We start from the raw sequence: 22,120 nt of genomic DNA, 5'->3' as shown, positions 1-22,120 counted from the left end.
TATCCTGACATTCCCTTCTGGCCTGGGCAGAGTTTCTGTAGAAAGGTCAGCTGTTATCCTTATGGGTTTTCACTTATATGTTATTTGCTGCTTTTCTCTTGTTGTTTGTAATATTTTGTGTGTGTGTTTAATTGTCGGTAGTTTGATTAATATGTGCCTTGGTGTATTTCTCCTTGGGTTTATTCTGTATGGGACTCTCTACGCTTTTTGGACTTGATTGATTATTTCCTTTCCCATGTTGGGGAAGTTTTTCACTATAACCTCTTTAAATATTTTCTCAGACGCTTCCTTTGTTTCTTCTACTGGGATGCCTATGATTTGAATGTTGGTGTGCTTAATGTTGTCACCAAGTTCTCTGAGACTGTTTTCCATTCTTTTTATTCTTTTTTTCTTTTTCCTGCTCTGGCATTTATATCCTCCATTCTATCTTCCAACTCACTTACTCGTTCTTCTGCCTCAGTTATTCTGCTGTTTGTACCATCTATGGTATTTTTAATTTCGGTTATTTTGTTGTCCATTACTGTTTGTTTGCTCTTTAGTTCTTCTGAGTCCTTTTTAACTGATTCTTGTATTTTCTCTATTTTGTCATCGAGATTTGGGATCATCTTTACTATCATTACTTTGAATTCTTTTCCAGGCATTTTTCCTATTTCTTCTTCATTTATTTGGTCTTGTGTGTTTTTACCTTGTTCCTTCATCTATGACATATTTTTTTGTCATATCATCCCCCCACCCCGTCCCTTGAATGAGTGGGATTGTGTTCCTGTCCCACTGGGTATTTAGCCTGAGGTTTCAAACACTGGAGTTTGTAGGCTGTTGAGTATAGCTGGGTCTTGGTGTTGAGGTGAGAACCTCTGGGAGACCTCACTCTGATGATTATTCCCTGGGGACTGGGCTTCCCTGTTAATCCAATGTTTTGGATTCAGAACTCCCACCTCAGGAGCTCAGGCCTGACCCTGGGCTTGTGAATCAAGATCCTACAAGCCATGTGGGGCAGGAAAAAAAAAAAAAGTAGGAGAACAGCAGAATAATAGCAAGATAAATATGTGATAAGAATAGGGAACTAAAAGATGTGTTAGAAACAGTTTTTAAAAAATAGATGGGGCGGACCGCCTCGCAGCGCGGCCATGGGTGCTCCGGGTGGAAAGATCAACCGACCGCGGACGGAGCTGAAGAAGAAGCTGTTCAAGCGACGGCGTGTGTTGAACCAGGAGCGGCGACTGAAGCATCGGGTGGTCGGGGCTGTGATAGACGAAGGGCTGATCACTCGGCACCACCTCAAGAAGCGGGCGTCCAGTGCACGTGCCAACATTACTCTGTCTGGGAAGAAGTGCAGAAAACTCCTCCAGCAGATCCGGCTTGCCCAGAAAGAGAAAGCAGCCATGGAAGTGGAAGCCCCCTCCAAGCCAGCCAGGATTAGTGAACCACAGCCCAAATCGAAAAAGAAGACAAAACCCCCCCAGGATGTAGACATGGAGGACCTTGAAGATAAGAGCTAAGTCTCACACCTTTTCCACCAGAAGATTCTCAGCTGGAGCCAGGAGGACTCAATGGTTGTTCCAGAGGACTTCAGAGAAAGCGCTACTCCTTTTCACTCTCCCCAAATTCCTCTTCCCTAATAGCCTAGTGAGCTGTCCTGGAGGGATGTATTGAGAGGAAGAGGGTAGAAAAGAAAGATTGGAGAGGGGTTCCTAAGGGGTCAACTCCATTTGTAATAAAGCCCTAGTGTTCTCACTGAGATGTATGTGATTAAATGTAGGAATGGGGATGGGCCACGAAAAGGGGCTGTGAGTGTAGAAACAAGATGATTGGGAAACGTGACCCACAGTAGTTACTTTAGCAAAGACAACAAGAAGCCAACCTCCATGATGGCTCTGTCTCCCCAATGAGTGACACTCCAATTTTCCATTACTGACAAAAACAAGGATTATTGAGGAGGTGAGGATCCTGACACTAGCCCTGCCACCTCCCCTGTCTGACCAGGGTGGACAAGTGAGTGTGGTTGTCTCTGCTTCCTTTGCTGGATTATGTTTTTAATAAAGCGAACATTATTCTTCACAAAAAAAAAAAAAAAAGATGGGGCAACAACTGGAAGGTAAAACAACTGCAATAGGTGAAATGAGGCGGTGGGAAAAAGAAAAAAGGAAAAAAAAAGCCAGAGAAGGCCTTGGCTGTGGAGAGGGGGCTTAGACGAAGGTGGGGGTGGGGGTGGTTAGGCAGTGGGCAGGGCCTACGCTTAGAAAAGGCTTTGGGGGTGGTGGGGGATGGGGCTTAGGCCCAGTGAGGCAGAGGGCCCCAGGAATGCCTCTGGTCTTGGGGGCAAAGGACCAGGTCCAGGTACCCAGCAGGCTCCCTGGGCCCGAGTTGGTGGGAGAAATGCTAGGCACTTCCTCTAGTCCTCCAGTCTCGGAGGGTCTCTCTCTCTTGGGTTCTCTTCTTCCCCGTTCCCTCCCTCCTATTTCCCTAGGACCCTCACAGCTGGGCGGGGCGGGGGGGCACTGGAAGGCAGGAGAACAGACTCTGACGTCCAACAGGCTTCCTAGGGCCAGCTGGGTTAGGGTAATGCCTGTGACACTTCCCCGGATCTCCCAGTCTTGTAGGGTCCCTGTCTACCTCTCTTCCCACCCCCACCCCCCCCACTCTCCTAGGTCCCAAGCAGCTGGACAGGGCCCTAGAGTGTGAAAGACCAGGTCCATGAGCCTAGCAGGTTTCCCAGGGCTAGTGGGCAGGGGAAATACTTTCTCTGCCTCCCTTAATCCTCCAATCCTAGAAGGCCCCCTCCCCTGCCCACCTCTCGTCTTCTCCCCTGCTTTCCTCTTACACCCCTAGGACCAGTGAGACCTAGAGGGGCCCCTGGAGGACCAAAGACCAGGCCTGGCAGCACAACAGGCCTCCCAATGCCAAGTGGGTAGGGAGATTTCCCTCAGTGTCCCCCCAGTCCTCTGGTCCTGCAAGGTCCCTACAACCACTATCTGCCTCTCTTACTTTTCCCCTTTGCTCCCTCCCTCCCACACCTGTATGACCCACTCAGCCTGAGAGGGCCCCAGAGACCGAGGGACCAGACTTGGGAGCCCAGTAGGCCTTCCGGGCCCAAGTGGGCAGGGGAAAGATCCTCTGCACCTCTCCTGCCTCTCTTCCTCTTCCCCTGCCACACTCCTACGTCCCTGGGACCAACGAGTCTGGGAGGGGACCCTGTTGAGTTGGAGACCAGGCCTGGGAGGCCAGCAGGCTTCCTGGGCCAGTGGGCAGCGGAAATGCCTTCCACTCCTCCCTAGATTCTCTGATCGCAGAGGATCCCTCACCCCTTCTGCCTCACCCCCCCTCCCCCCCGCTTCCCTCCTGTACTCCTAGGACCAACGGCCTGGAGGGGCCTTGGAAGTTGGAGGAACCACCTGGAAGAAATCCCTGGGGGTACCTCCCATATTCTTCTGATGTGGAGAAATCCCTTCCCACCCCCGCTTTCTGCCTCTCTCCTTCCCTGCATTCCCCCTCCCCCCCATGCCCCCAGGACCCACGTGCTGGAGCAGGGCCTGGAGAGTGAAGGACCAGGCCTGGGAGCCCAGTTGGCCTTCCTGGCCAAGAAGGCAGGCGAAACGCCCTGTCGCTTCTCCATCCCCTGATCTCAAAGCCCCCACCCCCACAAGTCCGCCTCTCCACCTCCTCTCTCCTCCTCCCTCCCACACCCCCAGGACCCAGGCAGCCTGGAGGGGGCCTTGGAGGGTGGAGGACCCCACTGGGGAACCCAGCAGGCTTCCAGGCCCAGGAGCTCAGCAGGCCTCTTGGCCTCCTGGGTGGCAGAAACCCAGATGTGGTTTCGTGATCTCCCCAGACCCCAGGGGTCTTTCCAGGCAGGAGCCTCCCCCCTTGGCCAGCCACCCCCCAGGGGCGCTGGTTCCATCCGGCTTCCCCTTCACTGCCCCCCTGACTTCCTCCAGGTCCTACCCAGTTGCTCTGGGGTTCCAACAGTCTCCTTGGGCCTCAGGTCCCCCACCAGCCTCTGGCAACTGATCTATTTGTGGGGAGACATGACCTCCGTGTCTTCCCACGCTGCCATCTTGGTGCCACCCCGTTGGAAGATTTTTAATGACAGTTTCAATTTCATTACTTGTGATTAGTCTGTTCTTATTTTCTGTTTCTTCCTGTTTCAGTCTTGGAAGTATATACTTTTCTAAGAATTTGCTTCTTCCAAGTTGTCCATTTAATTGGCATATAGTTGCTTGTATAGTCTCTTATGATGCTTTTTATTTCTGTGGTGTCTATACTTCTCCTGTTTCATTTCTAATTTTATTGATTTGAGTGTTCTCCCTCTTTTTCTTGATGAGTCTGGCTAAATGTTTATCAATTTTGTTTATCTTCTCAAAGAACCGGCTTTTAGTTGTATTGATCTTTACTGTTGTTTTCTTTGCTTCTATTTCATTTATTTCTGCTCTGATCTTTTTTTTTATGTTTGTTTATTTGTTTATTTATTTATTTATTTATTTATTGGCTGTGTTGGGTCTTCATTGCTGCTCACAGGCTTTTCTTAGTTGCAGCGAGCGGGGGCTACTCTTCATTATGGTGTGTGGGCTTATGATTGTGGCAGCTTCTCTTGTTGCAGAGCACAGACTCTAGGTGCACGGGCTTCAGTGGTTGTGGTGTGTGGGCTCACTACTTGTGCCTTGCGGGTTGTAGAGAGCAGGCTCAATATTTGTGGCACACTGGCTTAGCTGCTCAGAGGCGTGTGGGATCTTTCTGGAACATGGCTCGAACCCATGTCCCCTGCTTTGGCAGGTGGATTCTTAACCACTGCACCACCTAGGAAGTCCCCCCTACTCTGATCTTTATAATTTCTTTCCTTCTGCTAACTTTGAGGGGATTTTTGTTCTTTCTCTAATTGCTTTAGTTATAAAATTAGGTTGTGTATTTGAGATTTTTCTTTTTCTTGAGGTAAGATTGTATTGCTATAAATTTCCCTCTTAGAGTGGCTTTTGTTGCATCCCATAGGTTTTGGATCATTGTGTTTTCATTGTCATTTGTCTCTAGGTATTTTTTGATTTCCTCTGATTTCTTCCGCGATCTCTTGGTTATTTAGTAGCATATTGTGTAGTCTCCATCTGTTTGTGTTTTTTACAGTTTCCTGTAATAGTGTTGTTGTTGGAAAAGATGCTTGATACAGTTTCAATTTTCTTAAATTTACCGAGGCTGATTTGCAGCCTGAGATGTGATCTCTCCTGGAGAATGTTCTGTGTGCACTTGAGAAGAAAGTGTATTTTGTAGTTTTTGGATAGAATGTCCTATAAATATCAATTAAGTCTGTCTGGTCTAATGTGCCATTTAGAGCTTCTGTTTCCTTATTTATTTTCTGTTTGGATAATCTGTCCATTGTTATAAGGGGGGGTGTTAAAGTCCCCTACTATTGTTGTGTTACTGTTGATTTCCCTTTTTATGGCTGTTAGCATTTGCTTATGTATTGAGGTGCTCCTATGTTGAGTGCATAGATATTTACAATTGTTATATCTTCTTCTTGGATTGATCCCTTGATCCTTATGTAGTCCTTCCTTGTCTCTTATAACAGTCGTTATTTTAAAGTCTGTTTTATCTGATATGAGTATTGCTACTCCAGCTTTCTTTTGATTTCCATTTGCATGGAATGTCTTTTTACATCCCTTGGCTCTTTCTGTCTGAGGTTTATGTTCGAAAGAAATAGGTCTTAATGCATATGGATGCCTCATCATCTTTAATCACACAGGCTTCCTTTCCTTCTATTTCAGCTGCTTTTGAAGATATTTTCTCTAAAGGTGAAGAATGCTCTTTTGGTGTCCCTCAGGTGATTTTGAATATTCCACATGCATATATACGTAAATGTATATATATACATTTTCTTTAATTGTGGAAAAATACACATAATGTAAAAGTGATTAAGATGGTAAATTTTAAGTGTATGATTCAGTAGTATGAAGTACATTTGCAGTGTTAAACAAGAAGATATTTTCATCTTACAAAACAATTGTATACTCATTGAACAACAATTTTCTCTTTCTCCCTCCCCAGCCTCTGGCATCAGCATCCACCGTTCTCTGTTTTGTTTCTGTGCATTCGACTGCTCTAGATACCTCATATAAGTGGACTCATAAAGTATTTGTCTTTTTGTGACTGTTTTATTTCACTTAGTATCGTGTCCTCAAGGTTCATTCATGTTATAGCATGTTTCACATGCTTATATTTTAAGTCACTAAGATGTCATCATTAACATGTCACCCACATTCCCCTGCCTCCCAACACCACTGATACTGTGAACTATTAGGGTTTTTTTGTAGTCTAGCATTCAAAAAATGATTTCTCAGACATTTGTGGTTGCTCTTTATAATCACAAATGTCTATCATATATACAGTGACTACGCAATCTACTCTAAAATAAAATCGTGGAAAGTGATGTTTGTGGTGAAGGTTATTCTTTAATCTCATACATTTTTCATTGAGTTATGTTTGGACTAAGAATGAGATTGGAGAGCTACAAAAGAGACTCAAAAATAGTGTTAAAAGTTTAAAATTAGTTATGAGGGCAAGGGGTTGGGGGTTGTATCAGTTACTATTTGCTACATAAGGTACTACCCCTAAATTTAGTGACTTAAAACAAGTATCCTTTGGGTTAGCAGTTTGGGCTAAGCTCAGTGTGGGGTTCCTTCACTGAATTTTTTTGGAGTTACTCATAAGTTCTTCAGTCATCTGCAGGCTTGATTGGAGTTGGATGATCTCAACTGGCCTTGCCTGTGTATCAGGCATTTGGCAGTGGCTGTTCACTGGTTGGTCTGAAAGGCCTCATACTCTCTTATCCTCCTATGCCTAGATTGGATTTCTTCATGTGGTCTTGAAGGCCTCTGGAGGCCTATGTCAGAAGTCTGTGTTGTTACTTTACCTGATATCTGTTGTTAGATCAAGTTGTTAAGTGACCCCATATGTGGGGAAGTGGAGAAATAGACTCTACCTTTTGATGGAACTGACAGGATAGTCATGTTGTAAAAAGATTTTGTGTACCGAAATGGGAGGAATCTGTAGCTCAATTTTTGCAGTCTTCTACAGGAGCACTAGGATGAAATTTGTGTTTTAGAATGATCACTCTGAGTGTAGTGTCAGGAAAGATTTGGAGGGGGCAATGAAGAGGAGTCAAGGTAGGGTCATTATCTGTGGGAGAGATGGTAATGTGGGTGTGTAACAACATTGTCACACACTTCATCCTCTGCTTCTTAACATCTCAACATGTTCCATACTGATTTCTAAAGAGGCGAAATGGAGAGGGGAGATGTTGGACTGATCCAGAGATGCTGCACTAGGTAATGTTCAACTGGAAATAATTGGTTAAGTTTTGATAAATACTTTCTAATTAGCTCATAATTTAAAGGAGAAGCCTGTGACACTTTTTTCATCAGCACACTAGCCACTAAGAGCTTAGGAAGAACTGGAAGGAGAGCAGATTTATTTTTGTCACGATCTCATATTCAGTTCCTCACACAAAGTTCCCACCATACCAAGGCCTGGCTGTCGTGCATGTTGGTATTTGCTAGGGATGAATGGTAATTCAATTAAAGTAGTTTATGTAGAGGTGAAAGAAAGGGTTTGCATTTTAGAAAGATGTTTGTTAATTTAAACAATTTCTAACTGGCAGATGTAAGCTTTAATGTTTGAGTAAAAAGTGGATTGTCTATTTTTGGCAAGGTGTTAAAGATAGTGTAATTATATCATGATGTACACACACAGTAAAGTGTGTACCTGTTTGTATGTTTAATCAGTATTGCAGCCACGCAGATCTCTCTTCCAGTGGCCTTCATAAATAGAGCTTGCCTGGGGAAGAAGCACTAAACCACGGAAATTGCGAATGAGAAATAGGGTGGCCCTGAGCGGTTTTCAGAGGTTGTTTGTTTTTTCTTTGTTTTATTCTTGTGTGCATGATGCTTGATAAATAAAATGAATGATTTAAAAGGAACAGTTAGGCTATTTGTTGGCATATTCACGCACAGTTTGAGAGCAGTTTCTTCTCAGTGTGGGGTAACTATCAGAATTTCCACCCAAATAATTTGGAAATTATTAGTAAGTGCATATAAGCTGTTTACTTTTATAAAATTTATTTTTGGCACCACTTCTGCTTTTGTTTTCATGCTGTAGATTTTAAAACAGATTACAGATATCTTCTCATTTCAAAATTTAATACATTAATATGTGATGCTAAGGTGTGAGGATTTCTTTAAAAATCTTCAGTACCTTATTACGAGTACAAGTGTTGAGTATCATTTAATACCTTTTCCATTTTCAAATTTGCCTGATTATGTTGATTAAAAATTAACCAGTCGATCTAAGAAAGAAATGGAAAATTTTGTTTGAGCCAAATTTTAGGAGTATAACCTGAAAGAGCACCTCAGAAAGCTCTGAGAACTGTTTGGCCCGTCAGAAGTCAAGACAGTTGTGTTAAGCTTTTTTGAGACAAGAGGGCTGTACATCAAATGACATTCTTGGCAGTTTATATAATGCACATCTGAGTGCCAAGTGACCCCTTATCAAGAAAGAGTGTTATCTTTAAGGAGTTGTCTTAGGAGAATGTTGTTCTTTATGGTTGAGGGGAAATTTCTACTGATGGGAAAGGTTTGGCTGATGCAGAATGCAGTTACACAGTTCACAGTGGGGAGAAAGAAGAGGCCAAAGGGCAGAGGAAAGTTTTTAGGTTTAAACTTTTCTTCTCTTGGCATAAAATATGAATTTCATTTCACAATTAACTTAGGTTTTTTTTTTTCTCAGAGTCAAAACCCAAAGTCCACATATTGCTTTTGCTTAATATTTCATTCTTTCTTTCTTTTTTTTTTTGGAATATAATTGCTTTAGACTCTTGTACCAGTTTTTGAGGTACACCAAAGTCAATCAGCTGTATGTATACACCTATCCCCACATTCCCTCCCTCCCTCGACTCCCCCCTACCCTCCCCGTCCCAGCCCTCTAAGGCATCATCCTTCATTGAGTTGATCTCCCTTTGTTCTACAGCAACTTCCCACTGGCAATCTAGTTTACAGTTGGTAGTATATATATGTCTATGCTACTCTCTCACTTCGTCCCAGCTTCCCCTTCACCCCCACCCCTCCCAACCTCGCTGTCCTCCAGTCCATTCTCTGCATCTGCATCTTTATTCTTGTCTTGGCATTGGGTTTATCAGTACCATTTTTTAATTTTTTTATACATTCCGTATATATGAGTTAGCATAAAATATTTGTTTTTCACTTTCTGGCTTACTTCACTCTGTGTGACAGACTCTAGGTCTATCCACCTCATTACATAGAGCTCCATCTCATTCCTTTTTATAGCTGAGTAATATTCCATTGTATATATATGCCACATCTTCTTTATCCATTTATTTGTTGATGAGAATTTAGGTTGTTTCCATGTCCTGGTTATTGTAAATAATGCTGCAATAAACATTATGGCACATGTTTCTTTTTGGATTATGGTTTTCCTGGGTATATGCCCAGTAGTGGGATTACCAGATCATATGGTAGTTCTATTTTTAGTTTTTTAAGGAACCTCCAAACGGTTTTCCATAGTGGCTGTACCAACTTACATTCCCACCAACAGTGCAGGAGAGTTCCCTTTTCTCCACACCCTCTCCAACATTTGTTGTTTCTAGATTTTGTGATGATGGCCATTCTGATCGGTGTGAGGTGATACCTCAAGTGGCTTTGACTTGCATTTCTCTGATGATTAGTGATGCTGAGCATCTTCATGTGTTTGTTGGCCATCTGTATGTCTTCTTTGGAGAAATGTCTATTTAGCTCTTGCATCCATTTGTGGATTGGGTTATTTGCTTTTTTGGTATTAAGCTTCATGAGCTGCTTGTATATTTTGGAGATTAATCCTTTGTCCGTTGCTTCTTTGGCAACTATTTATTCCCATTTCTGAGGGTTGCCTTCTTGTCTTGTTTATGGTTTCTTTCACTGTGCAAAAGCTATTCAGATTCATGAGGTCCCATTTGTTTATTCTTGATTTTATTTCCATGATTCTAGGAGGTAGGTCACAAAGGATCTTGCTTGGATGGATGTCATAGAGTGTTCTGCATATGTTTTCCTCTAGGAGTTTTATAGTGTCTGGCCTTACATTTAGGTCTCTCATCTATTTTGAGTTTATCTTTGTGTCTGGTGTTAGGAAGTGTTCTGTTTTCCCAGCACCGCTTATTGAAGAGGCTGTCTTTTTTTCCATTGTATATTCTTGCCTCCTTTGTCAAAGATAAGTTGCCCATATGTGCTTGGGCTTAACTCTGAGTTCTCTATTCGGTTCCATTGATCTTCTTTTCTACTTTTGTGCCAGTAGCATACTGTCTTCATCACAATGGCCCTGTAGTATAGTTTGAAGCCAGGAAGCCTAATTCCACCAACTCCATCTTTCCTTCTCAAGATTGCTTTGGCTATTTGGAGTCTTTTGTGTTTCCACACAAATTGTAAGATTTCTTGCTCTAGTTCTGTGAAAAATGCCGCTGGTAATTTGATAGGGATTGCGTTGAATCTGTAAATTGCTTTGGGTAGTACATTCATTTTCACTATGTTGATTCTTCCAGTCCAGGAACATGGTATGTCCCTCCATCTGTTTGTGTCATCTTTGATTTCTTTCACCAATGTCTTAAAGATTTCTGCATACAGATCTTTTGCCTTCTTAGGCAGGTTTATTCCTAGGTATTTTATTCTTTTTGTTGCAATGGTAAATGGGAGAGTTTCCTTAATTTCTCTTTTTGCTCTTTCATTGTTAGTGTATAGGAGTGCAAGAGATTTCTGCACATTAATTTTCTATCCTGCTACTTTATTAAACTAATCAATTAGTGCTAGCAGTTTTCTGGTAGAGTCTTTCGAGTTTTCTATGTATAATATTATGTCATCTGCAAAGAGTGACATTTTGCTTCTTCTTTTCCAATTTGGATTCGTTTTATTTCTTTTTCTTCTGTGATTGCTGTGGCTAAAATGTCCAAAACCATGTTGAATAATAATGGTAAGAGTGGACATCCTTGTCTTGTTCCTGTCCTAAGAGAGAATTCTTTCAGTTTTTCAACATTTAGAATGATGTTGGCTTTTGGTTTCTCAGATACGGCTTTTATTATGTTGAGGTAATTTCTTTCTATGCCCATTTTCTGGAGAGTTTTTATCATAAATAGATGTTGAAATTTGTCAAAAGCTGTTTCTGCATCTGTTGAGATGATCATATGTTTTTTATCCTTTTGTTTGTTAATATAATGTATCATGTTGATTGATTTTCATATATTGAAGAATCCTTGCATCCCAGGGATAAACCCCACTTGATCATGGTGTGTGATTTTTTTTAATGTGCTGTTGTATTCTGTTAGCTAGTATTTTGTTGAGGACCTTTGCATCTATATTCATCAGTGATACTGGCCTGTAATTTTCTCTTTTTGTGACATCTTTGCCTGGTTTTGGTATCAGGGTGACGGTGGCCTCGTACAATGAGTTTGGGAGTGTTCCTCCTTCTGCTTTATTTTGGACGAGTTTGAGAAGGATAGGTATTAGCTCTTCTTGAAATGTTTGATAGAAAATCGCCTGTGAATCCATCTGGCCCTGGGCTTTTGTGGGTTGGGAGATTTTTAATCACTGCCTCAATTTCTGTATTTGTCATTGGTCTGTTCATAGTTTCTATTTCTTCCTGGTTCAGTCTTGGAAGATTGTGTTTTTCTAAGAATGTATCCATTTCTTCCAGGTTATCCAATTGTTTGGCATATAGTTGCTTGTAGTAGTCTCTCATGATCTTTTGTATTTCTGCAGTGTCTGTTACTTCTCCCTTTTCATTTCTAATTCTGTTGATTTGCATCTTCTCCCTTTTTTCCTGATGAGTCTGGCTAATGGTTTATCAATTTTGTTTATCTTCTCAAAGAACCAGCTTTTAGTTTTATTGCTCTTTGCTATTGTTTCCTTCTTTTCTTTTTCATTTATTTCTGATCTGATCTTTACAATTTCTTTCCTTCTGCTCACTTTGGGGTTTCTTTGTTCTTCTTTTTCTAATTGTTTTAGGTGTAAGATTAGGTTGTTTATTCAATATTTTCCTTGTTTCTTGAGGTAGGATTGCATTGCTATAAACTTCCCTCTTAGAACTGCTTTTGCTGCATCCCATGGGTTTTGGGTTGTTGTGTTTTCATTGTCAGTTGTTTCTAGATATTTTTTGATTTCCTCATTGGTTTGTTTAGTGATTTCTGGGTTATTTAATAGTGTATTGTTTAGCCTCCATGTGTTTGTCTTTTTTGCAGTTTTTTTCCTGTAACTGATATCTAGTCTCATGGTGTTGTGGCCAGAGATGATGCTTGAGATGGTTTCAGTTTTCTTGAATTTACTGAGGTTTGATTTGTGACCCAAGATGTGATCTATCCTGGAAAATGTTCTGTGTGCACTTGAGAAGAAAGTGTATTCTGTCATTTTTGGATGGAATGTGCTATAAATATCCATGAAGTCGAGATGGTCTAATGTGTCATTTAAAGCTTGTGTGTCTTTATTTATTTTCTGTTTGGATGATCTGTCCATTGATGTAAGTGGGGTGTTCAAGTCTCCCACTATTATTGTGTTACTGTTGATTTCCCCTTTTATGGCTGTTAACATTTGCCTTATGTATTGAGATTCTCCTATGTTGGGGGCATAGATATTTACCATTGTGATATGTTCTTGGATGGATCCCTTGATCATTATGTAGTGTCCTTCCTTGTCCCTTGTAATAGTCTTTACTTTAAAGTCTAATTTGTCTGATATGAGTATTGCTACTCCAGCTTTCTTTTGACTTCCATTTGCATGGAATATCTTTTTCCATCCCTTTATTTTCAGTCTATATATATTGCTTGGTCTGGAGTGGGTTTCTTGTAGGCAACATATAGAAGGGTCTTGTTTTTGTATCCATTCAGCCAGTCTGTGTCTTTTGGTTGGAGCATTTCATCCATTTACATTTAAGGTGATGATTGACATGTGTGTTCCTATTACCATTTTCTTAATTGTTTTGGGTTTGTTTTTGTAGGTGTTTTCCTTCTCTTGTGTTTCCTACTTAGAGAAGTTCCTTAAGCAATTGTTGTAAGGTTGGTTTGGAGGTGCTGAATTGTCTTAACTTTTGCTTGTCTGGAAAGCTTTTGATATCTCCGTTGAATCTGAATGAGATTCTTGCTGGGTAGATTCTTCTTGGCTGTAGGTTTTTCTCTTTCAGGACTTTCAGTATATCCTACCATTATCTTCTGTCCTGCAGAGTTTCTGCAGAAAGGTCAGCTGTTATCCTTATGGGTTCTCCCTTACATGTTATTTGTTGCTTTTCTCTTGCTGTTTGTAATATTTTTGTGTGTGTGTTTAATTGTCGTTAGTTTGATTAATATGTGCCTTGGTGTATTTCTCTTTGGGTTTGTTCTGTATGGGACTCTCTGTGCTTCTTGCACTTGGTTAATCATTTCCTTTCCCATGTTGGGGAAGTTTTCCACTACAACCTCTTCATATATTTTCTCAGACCCTTTCTTTTTTTCTTCTACTTCTGGGATGCTTGTGATTCAAATGTTGGTGCGCTTAATGTTATCAATGAGGTGTCTGAGACTGTCTTCTATTCTTTTTATTCTTTTTTCTTTTCCCTGCTCTATGGCAGTTTTTCCCCCCTTCTGTCTTCCAGCTCACTTATTCATCCTTCTGCCTTAGTTATTCTGCTGTTTATACCATCAAGAGTGTTTTTAATTTCAGTTATTTTGTTTTGCATTGCTGTTCATTTGTTCTTTAGTTCTTTTGAGTCCTTATTAACTGTTTCTTGTGTTTTATGTGTTTTGTTATTGAGATTTGGGAGCATCTTTACTATCATTACTCTGAATTCTTTTTCAGGCATTTTTCCTATTTCCTCTTCATTTATTTGGTCTTGTGGGGTTTTTTTCCTCCTCCTTTGCCTTCATGGTGTTTCTTTGTTGGGAGGGAGAGGGTACAGTAGTGGCTCCTTCCCCTGGGAGTGAGTGAGCAGTGGCACACTCTCTGGGTCATGGTGGTTCAGTTGGGCGTGGAGGTGCCTGTTGCAGAGGGATGCCGGTGGCTCAGGTATAAACAGAATGTCTCAGAGTTGGGCCTCTCTCTGGGCTTTTTGCTTTCTGCTGCCGGCACTCTAAGCCAGTCCCACCCCAGGGCCTTTGTTATCCCTGAGTGCCTTAGCTTGGCCCCACAGAGGTCCTTCCTCTGCCTGTTGCAGGCGCTGAGAGAGAGAGATGCTATGCCTGTGGCTCCTACCCCCAGCCTGTGAGCCAGGAGCATCCAGCTGCCATCATGGCCCTGCAGCTCTCCGGGGCAGACACTCCTCACTGTGGACCTCTTCCCTCCTGTCCTCTCTGTCTGTCTCCCTACTGCCAAAAATGTTTCTCACCCTGAACCAGTTCTCTGGTTCCCATGCTCCCGCTCCCAGACCCCCTGTTCAGCTGTGAACTGACGTCTCAGTCCGGGAACACTGAGCCATGGTGCGGACCCTCCATGTGTTTCTCACTCCCTCCCATCTGCCACAGCTCAGCCGCTTCACCCTCTTTGAGTTGTTGTATATGCCTCCCTACCGGTTATGTTGGGATCCTTGCAGTTCCTTTTGGTGTCCGAGGTTGTCTGTTGGTGTTCAGTTGGTTCTCTGTGGGAATTATTGTGTCTTTTGGTGCACTCCCAATGCATCTGTGGAGAGGGTTGCATTCCACATCCCACTACTTCACCAGCATCTTTCTCCTCCTGGTTAATATTTCTTACCCAAAACCAATATGTGGACTATATACTATATAGTAATGTAGTATGTGGTTCTTCTTTTTCTCCCCCCATACTATTTCTTTGAGCAATATGTGTCATTTTGTTCTATGTTATGGGCTTTGCTGTTTGAAAGACGACAGAAAAGACATTAGTCTCAGAAGAGTGCCTTCTTCCATCTCATGTGTTTTTTGTTGAGTGCTTGTTATATAGAGAGAAGGGCTATTTGGGATACACCTCTGAACAGAACAGACAAAAAATCCTTTTCCTTTGTGGCATTTACATTCCCATTCCAGGGGAGGTAGGTAGTAAACAAAAATGAAGTTTGTTAGACATCTTCTAGAAATCAATAGAGCATAACAAGGGAATAGGGAGGTGTAGGACCAGGACCTGTTAGATGTGTGGCTGAGTGCAGTAGGGGCCAGGGAGGGGAGCAGAGGAGTAACAGCTGATTTACACTTAAATGGTTGCTGTGGCTGCCCTGCAGGTGGTGAAGGAGCTAGGATGGAAAGCTACTCTGTAATTGGCACAATTATAATGGCAGGGTTTCTGACTCCAAGTGGCAACTGATGCAGAAGATCTCATCACAGGCAGAGGCTGATGAGTTGCTACCATTTCCATTCTCTAGTCTATGGAGAAAAGACTGATGAAACTGAAAGTGCACGACTCAGATGGGACTTGAACCCACAGGCTGGGTTGAACCCAGCCAGAACACAGATTGGGACTTAAATGCACTGTCTTTTAATTGAGATCACACACTTGGTCTCAGGATTTAATGATGCTCAGGTTCTTTATGTCTCATCACAGAAAGAATTCAGTGGGAGACAAAGTGATAGGTAAGAAATGGATTTATTTAGAGAGATATACATTCCATAGACAGAATACAGTTGTCTCAAAAGGTGAGAGTGGCCACAGGGCATGGGGTTGTCTCAGAAAGTGAAAGAGACACTAGGAAAGAACACCCTCCACAGGTAGAATGGGGGCCATCTCAGCAGGCCAGAGGCCCTGAAATATGGCATGGTTAGCTTTTATGGGCTGGGTAATTTCAGAGGCTAATGAGGGGGAAGATTATTCCCACTATTTTGGGGAAGTGATGGGGATTTCCAGAAATTGGACCACCACTCACTTTTAGGCCTTTTGTGGTTGGCCTCGGAACTGTCACATTTAACGTGCTAATGTATTATAATGAGCGTATAATGAGGCTCAAGGTCTAGTGGAAGTCGAATCTCCCTCCATCTTAGACCTAACCAGTTGGTTTCTAACCGGTTTATGTTGTATCCAAGGCTATGTCATTCTTTTAAAGGTTGTTCCCTGTTCCCTTCCCTCCTGTTTCAAAACCTGATTTGAAGGTTGTGTTATATTAAAAGTCTTTTTTTTGATTGTTTGATGTGTCGACTTAAAAGAAATGCACAAGGTAAGAGTTGTGAGTTGAGTTTATTTGGGGCAAAATTAGGACTGCAACCCAGGAGACAGCATCCCAGGTAGCTCTGAGAAACTGTTCCAAAGAGGTGGTGGGGGGAGATTAAGTGTATTCTTGGTAAAGGAGAAGTACATGTAACCAAACATATATTTTTGTAGGGGGTTTCTGCTAGTCACGAGGAGCAGACTTCACGGTGTAGGGATTTAGTGCTTTTCTAGATATGAGGGGATGCAAGGGTTGGGCTCATAAAATCAGCTCCTGAAAACATCTAACTATTTAAAGACCTGTTCCACCCATCCTCCAAAGCACAGAGTGCCTCATTCCTGGTCTCCACCCTGAATTCCCTTCAGGCAATGTGGAAGGTGAGTAGCTACAGCAGCTCAAATTGATTTAATTCTTGTACAGGCAGATGGCAAGTTCCAATTTATAGTTGACAGATGCTTAATTGGTTCTTCTTTTTCTTTTAAATTTTGTAAGATGCTTTCTGTGTTGCAAATGTCTTATTGAATGACATTGAAACTACTTATTAGACATTGCAAAAATCTAGAAATTTACGACTTTGGATTTTTAATAACAATTGTTCTTGGCCTGTTTTGAAAAATTTCAGAACTACAAAAAGTTAAAAGAATAGTGAAATGAATATTCATTCCCTTCATCTAAATTCAGCAATTAACAAAATTAAATTTTGTGACATTTGCTTTAGAAAGTATGTATGTGCCTTTTTTTTTTTTTTTTGCCAAATCATTTGACAGTGAGTTGCCGTAACGTTAATGCTGTTGCAAAAACGAGAGTGGGGCACTAGAAGATGGTCACGTCCAAGGCCTCAGGGGAGTTCCTGGGATGGCCTCCAAGTGTGGGTTCTTGGCTTCTCACGGGAAAGAATTCAAGAGCGAGACATAGTAAAGTGAGAGAAGGTTTATTCAGGGAGAAATACACTCCACAGACAAACTGTGGGCCATCTTGAAGGTGAGCAAGGCACCAGGGTACGGGATAGTCAGTTTTTGTAAGAGTGGGTAATTTCATAGGCCAATGAGTGGGAGGATTATTCTGGCTATTTCAGGAAGGGGTGGGGATTTCTAGGAATTGGGCCACTGCCCACTTGTTGACCTTTTATGGTCGCCTAGGAACTGTCAGGCCAGGAGCCTGTGGGTATGTCACTTAGCGTGCTGATGTGTTACTGAGGCTCCAGGTCTAATGAAAGTTGACTTGTCAGCTATCTTGAGCCTAGCTGGTTCTAACCAGTTTATTATGTCCTTGGGCTATGTCATTCTTTTAAAGGTTGTTCTCTGCCCCCTTCCTGTCTCAGTGCCAAATGATTATCTAATATATAGTACATATTTAGATTTTTTCCTCATCTCCTTTTTATCTAGGATCTAGTCAAGGATCCTCCATTTGGTTTTTAAGACTATTGTCTCCTTTAATCTGTACAAGTCTCCTACCTTTACTTTGGTCTTTTATGACATTGACATTTTTAGGGAGACCAGGCCAGTTGTCTTGCATAATGTCCCACAGTCTGAATTTGATCATTTCCTCATGATTAGATTCTAATTAAACCATGCAGATGTGCTTTTACCTATTGAAGTCTTAAAAATAAAAGCTTAAGAATAATGGGGATTTTACAAAGTCTTTTGTAAGTATCACTTCCAGTTGTTACAAAATGCTAGTAAAGCACTTGATCTTGTAATAACCATTGTCACAGAGTCAAAGAACATTAAATTGAGTGGACTTTTAGCTTTTATCTCCAGAAGTTATAAACTGCAGAAAACTAGCAGAATAGGTACAGTTTTAAAACAAAACAGAAACAGAAAGCTGGATTTTAATACCTTGAGGAATCAAAGTGTGTTTTCAGATTTGACCTAGTCCTTATTGTTCTTCCCCCACCTCCTATCATTTGAAATCACCTGTGCTGCCCCTGAAGCTCTTGAGCATATGACCCCCTGGCTACCTCTCTCATGTAGCAAGGGACATTTCACACTTAGGCCAGATTGCTAAGGAACACATAATTAGTGTGTTCAGACAGAGTATTTAGCTCCTGGAACCCCTGTCTCTTTAAGATCCAGTTGATTTTCTACCAAAGTTACAGTGATTTGCATTGATGTGACAAGTAGAAAGTTTATAATCTTGGCACCTTCCGGGATTAGGGAAAATGAAATCAGGAATACCACAGAATGAAGTCTTATCTTAAATAATATAGATAGGTCCTAAGTTTATTTTATACAGTTTGTGTGTGTGTGTATGTGTGAGGTACCATTTTAGAATAATGGGTTTTTTTATAGCTGTTTACTATTTTTCATAATAATTTTCTTCCTTTTTTAGCTACAAGGCTTTGGCCGACCAAGTGTATACCATGCAGCTGTTGTCATCTTCCTTGAATTCTTTGCATGGGGCCTACTGACAACTCCAATGTTAACTGTAAGTATTGCTGAACTAGGTACTCATTTATAAGAATAGAGACATTCTTAAGTATATGTCCCCAGAGCTATATTTCTAGGTAGTGTTTGAGAGTAGCTCTTGACAATAATTTAAGACTGTTTACCTTTGGGTTGTTTCCACTGTGTAGACTGTGGACCACCTGCAACAAAATACTCGCTTATTAAATATTCCTGGGTAGCAGGGCTGCTCCCATTGAACCAAAATCTTAGGAGTGCTGTGAATAAACTACAGTCTGCATATTTAGGAAAATCTTTAAGAAGTCCTAGAGGAAATAATTGCAAAGCTTTGTTGAGGTTTGTAACTTACTTTGTATGGTATAATGGCCTTTGACTTAGAACATAGTAATAGGAAATTGGTAAGTACTGTGTAATAGTGACAGTGATGAATGTAAGAATGTCCCAATTTCCATTTTTGGTAGCTGCCCTACAGCGTTTCTTTAGGGAGACCATTGAATTTCTTAGCAAGGACATGGATGTTTGATATGTAGTGTGGTTAGAGGGAAGGGAGATGCTGAAGAAAAAATTAGGGTGCAGATTTTAGGTGCCTAGTAACTACTTAACACTTAGTTTTAATAAAAGTATTTTTTAATTGGCCTTACAGTTCAGTTGTCTTAAATTGTTTTTTATTTTTATTTATTTATTTACTTATTTATTTTTTAGGTGCATGGGCTTAGTTGCTCCGTGGTATGTGGAATCTTTCCAGGGCAGGGCTCGAACCCACGTCCCCTGCATTGGCAGGCGGATTCTTTACCACTGCGCCACCTAGGAAGTCCTAAATTGTTTTTTAAAAATCATTGTTGGTTAACCCATCCCAGTCACCATTTTGCTTTACCAGAGAATCCCTTTGGATTCAGATAAACTTTGTTCCTAAATTAGGTTTAGAAAATAGAGAACTTTAGAGGCTGGCTGTTCACCTTAAGTATGGCTTTGCTATACACTTATTAAAGTTTTTTAATTCTTTTGGCACATTTCAGATTATATCTTGCATGGAACAGTCAGATTAAAAACTGCCTGTGTTTTTAATCCTCTGTTTTATTCTTTTTCATTGTATTGCCTTTTTCTTCATAATGCTTTACTGCTGAAGGTAGTTGGTCACTAGTTAATGGGGGAGAAGTGGTCCCCATTTTAAGTCTCATGAGATCTGCCTGCCATGTTCATCACTGTGTCCTAGTGCCTAGAGCTGCCTGGGACAGAGTTGATGCTCAATGTGTATTTTCTTTGACAAATGTATGTGTTGCAGGCACACACATATGCATCCTCCAGTGACTGCTTCTCCAAGACATATTTTTAGTATAAATATAGACACACCAGGCCACTCATTTTAACAAACTGTGTTATAATAATAATTTTTAATTATTTTTTAATTTTTGGCCCTAATTCTCTGATTTTTTTTCCCCACAATTTCTTTAGGTTGCAAAGTTAAGAGTTTCAAAATAGTAGTTTTCTGATGCAACCAGCTGCTCAATGTAGAAGTAATCCTGTAATCATTCTTTATTTGGTAAGAATTCAAATTGAAATGAAGAATACCTTAGTGTTTTTGATACCCTGTAAGAAATTCTGAAACCTCCTTCTGGACAGTTAAAATCCTTGGGCTTTTTTGATCCTAGACCAGATTATAAGATCCCTTTTAAATTTAATTAATTGATTAATATGCCCCAGGAACTAAAGCACCTTCCTACTTCCCAGAGCAGATAATTTTCTTATGGTTTCTGTGTCCCTGTTAGACCCTGGCTGGAATGCAATCTTAGAAGCCAGCTAAAATGCTGCTCTACTGCCTCTTTGCAGTTTCTGAGCAGTTGTGTTGCTTGCAAAGATTTGGTTAAAATGAACATTTATGTGAGGAGTACAGAGTTGCTAGCATCACTCTACAATGTCATAGAGGAAGTGTTGCAGAGTTAGTAGATGTGCTTATTCTTTGTCTAAACTCTTGGTGTTGCTAAATTAAGCTAAATATCATTTACTTTCCTATCTCCCCCAGACTTTATGCCACAGATAACTCTGTTTCTTTTTTGATGTGGGGAGACTGCTTTATTCCTCCTCTTGAAAAGAAAGATTTTCTCTGGCATATACCCTCCACTCTCTGCCTTTTCTGGTTGGACAGAGAAGTGATAATGTTAGGTTGTTTGATAAGGAAGGGACAAATATAGGGTTTATTTTGTGACAGCTGGAGTTTGTTATTCTCTTCCTTTATGCTTGGGTTTACTATTATCCAATTTCCAGTTCTTGGAAACTCGATTCTATCACCCACCTTGGTGTAACTTAAGGATGATGGTTCATGTGTGTTCTCGTTTTTTCCCCCTTGCTGTAGCTAATGGACAGCACTCTGTCCTGTATCCAAAGCAAGAAAAACAGTCTTGAGAGCAGGATTTGGAGATATAGAACAGCATATGCATATTCATATTTTGTCCAATTTGACTATCTCTGCATCCTGGTAGCATTCATTAAGACCCTCTGTTTGAAGTAGTATAGAACAATTTACTTCTTCTTAGTCATTTTCTCTGTGAGATGTGTTGCCTGTCTCATGTGGCCATGTCCTAGATTATAACTTTAATTTGTTAGTTAAGCACCATCAGAAAGGTCTCCACTCCTAATACACTGAAGCAAAAGTGCAAAGATGTCCTTACATAGTGGCCTTATTTAACCTTCTACTAGTACTACTAGTTGTTCGTACGTAAAAATGACCCCTCTCTTGTCTTAACATCCCTGCCTGATATTCTACCCTCTAGTCAAAATGTGTGCTGATTTCATTTTAATGTAAATAAAATAATCTGATTAAATTTACTTAAAAGTCTTCATATATTTAAATAGAGCACTTATTTCAATAAAGATGTACTTAATATTAGTTCATGTGAGTGAAGAATTTTGTTTTCGCAATTTGCAGGTTTTCTTTTGTAAGCTCCCCTTCATGGAATCCTGGTTAGAGATTCAAGGACTCAATATTCCCTGCTACCCCCATCTTCTCTCTGTGTGGTGACCTAATAATCCAACAAATGCTCTTGAAACAGTTTCCTGCCACAATCAGTTTTCCTGTCCCTTCTTACTTACTCTCAAAATATGTGTTCATTTAACAAACGTATTCTATCTCATCAGCCCCTCATTTGCTCCACAGTCCAGTGCTTCTGCTTCCTTTGCTTTAATCAGCGTTTCCTCTTGGAAGTTGAGGTGGAGGGAATGGAGAGGGCTGTTTGTTGGGCATTTTTGGCATAATACACAGGCACTTTGAGGCATGATTTGCTCTCCACATGAAAAGGAAGTAAGTTCTAACTATAGTCACATGGACACTGTTTGCTTTCTGGGTTCATAAGATGTTGCAGTCTCATTTTATGGTTTTGACAGTTTCCTAATGCTGTTTTGAGTAAAGTACCCAGAACCCACCCTCTTATGTGTCATATAATTATTAAAATAAGTAGCATTCACTAAAATTGTCTATAATATCTGATGACAGTATGTTAAATCTTTGTTCTTTTACACAGCTGATTGTTATGATATAATGAGTATTAGCTAATCAGACACAGTGACCTTTGTTTGGCATTTATTTCTGTCCT

The 22,120-nt window shown here is 40.9% G+C and overlaps 2 protein-coding genes across 3 annotated transcripts in view; both read left to right on the top strand.

Moving 5' to 3' along the window:
- Positions 1-22,120, top strand: part of MFSD14B (major facilitator superfamily domain containing 14B) — a 128,447-nt gene that overhangs the window by 28,753 nt on the left and 77,574 nt on the right. The window contains exons 1-2 of one of the 2 annotated variants that reach the window (XM_057720526.1): positions 18,468-18,555; positions 19,986-20,073. In XM_057720526.1, the coding sequence (XP_057576509.1) occupies positions 20,023-20,073 (51 nt within the window). In that variant the 5' untranslated portion in view covers positions 18,468-18,555; positions 19,986-20,022. Of the gene's footprint in view, positions 1-18,459; positions 18,556-19,985; positions 20,074-22,120 lie in introns of those variants that run through there. The other variant, XM_057720525.1, reaches the window with a different exon arrangement.
- Positions 1,039-2,076, top strand: LOC130844240 (uncharacterized protein C11orf98-like). Its single transcript, XM_057720527.1, has one exon. It carries the CDS (start codon positions 1,128-1,130, stop codon positions 1,497-1,499), a length of 372 nt encoding a protein of 123 aa, XP_057576510.1. The 5' UTR covers positions 1,039-1,127; the 3' UTR covers positions 1,500-2,076.

Source organism: Hippopotamus amphibius, chromosome 2 (assembly GCF_030028045.1).
Source record: "Hippopotamus amphibius kiboko isolate mHipAmp2 chromosome 2, mHipAmp2.hap2, whole genome shotgun sequence".
Lineage (NCBI taxonomy): Eukaryota > Metazoa > Chordata > Mammalia > Artiodactyla > Hippopotamidae > Hippopotamus > Hippopotamus amphibius.
The sequence above is the reverse complement of the archived record's forward strand: the minus strand, read 5'-3'. Positions and strand labels throughout refer to the sequence as shown.

What these genes read in the sequence shown, in the direction of transcription:
- LOC130844240 (XM_057720527.1), top strand. Translation starts at nt 1,128, where the DNA reads ATGGGTGCTCCGGGTGGAAAGATCAACCGACCGCGGACGGAGCTGAAG.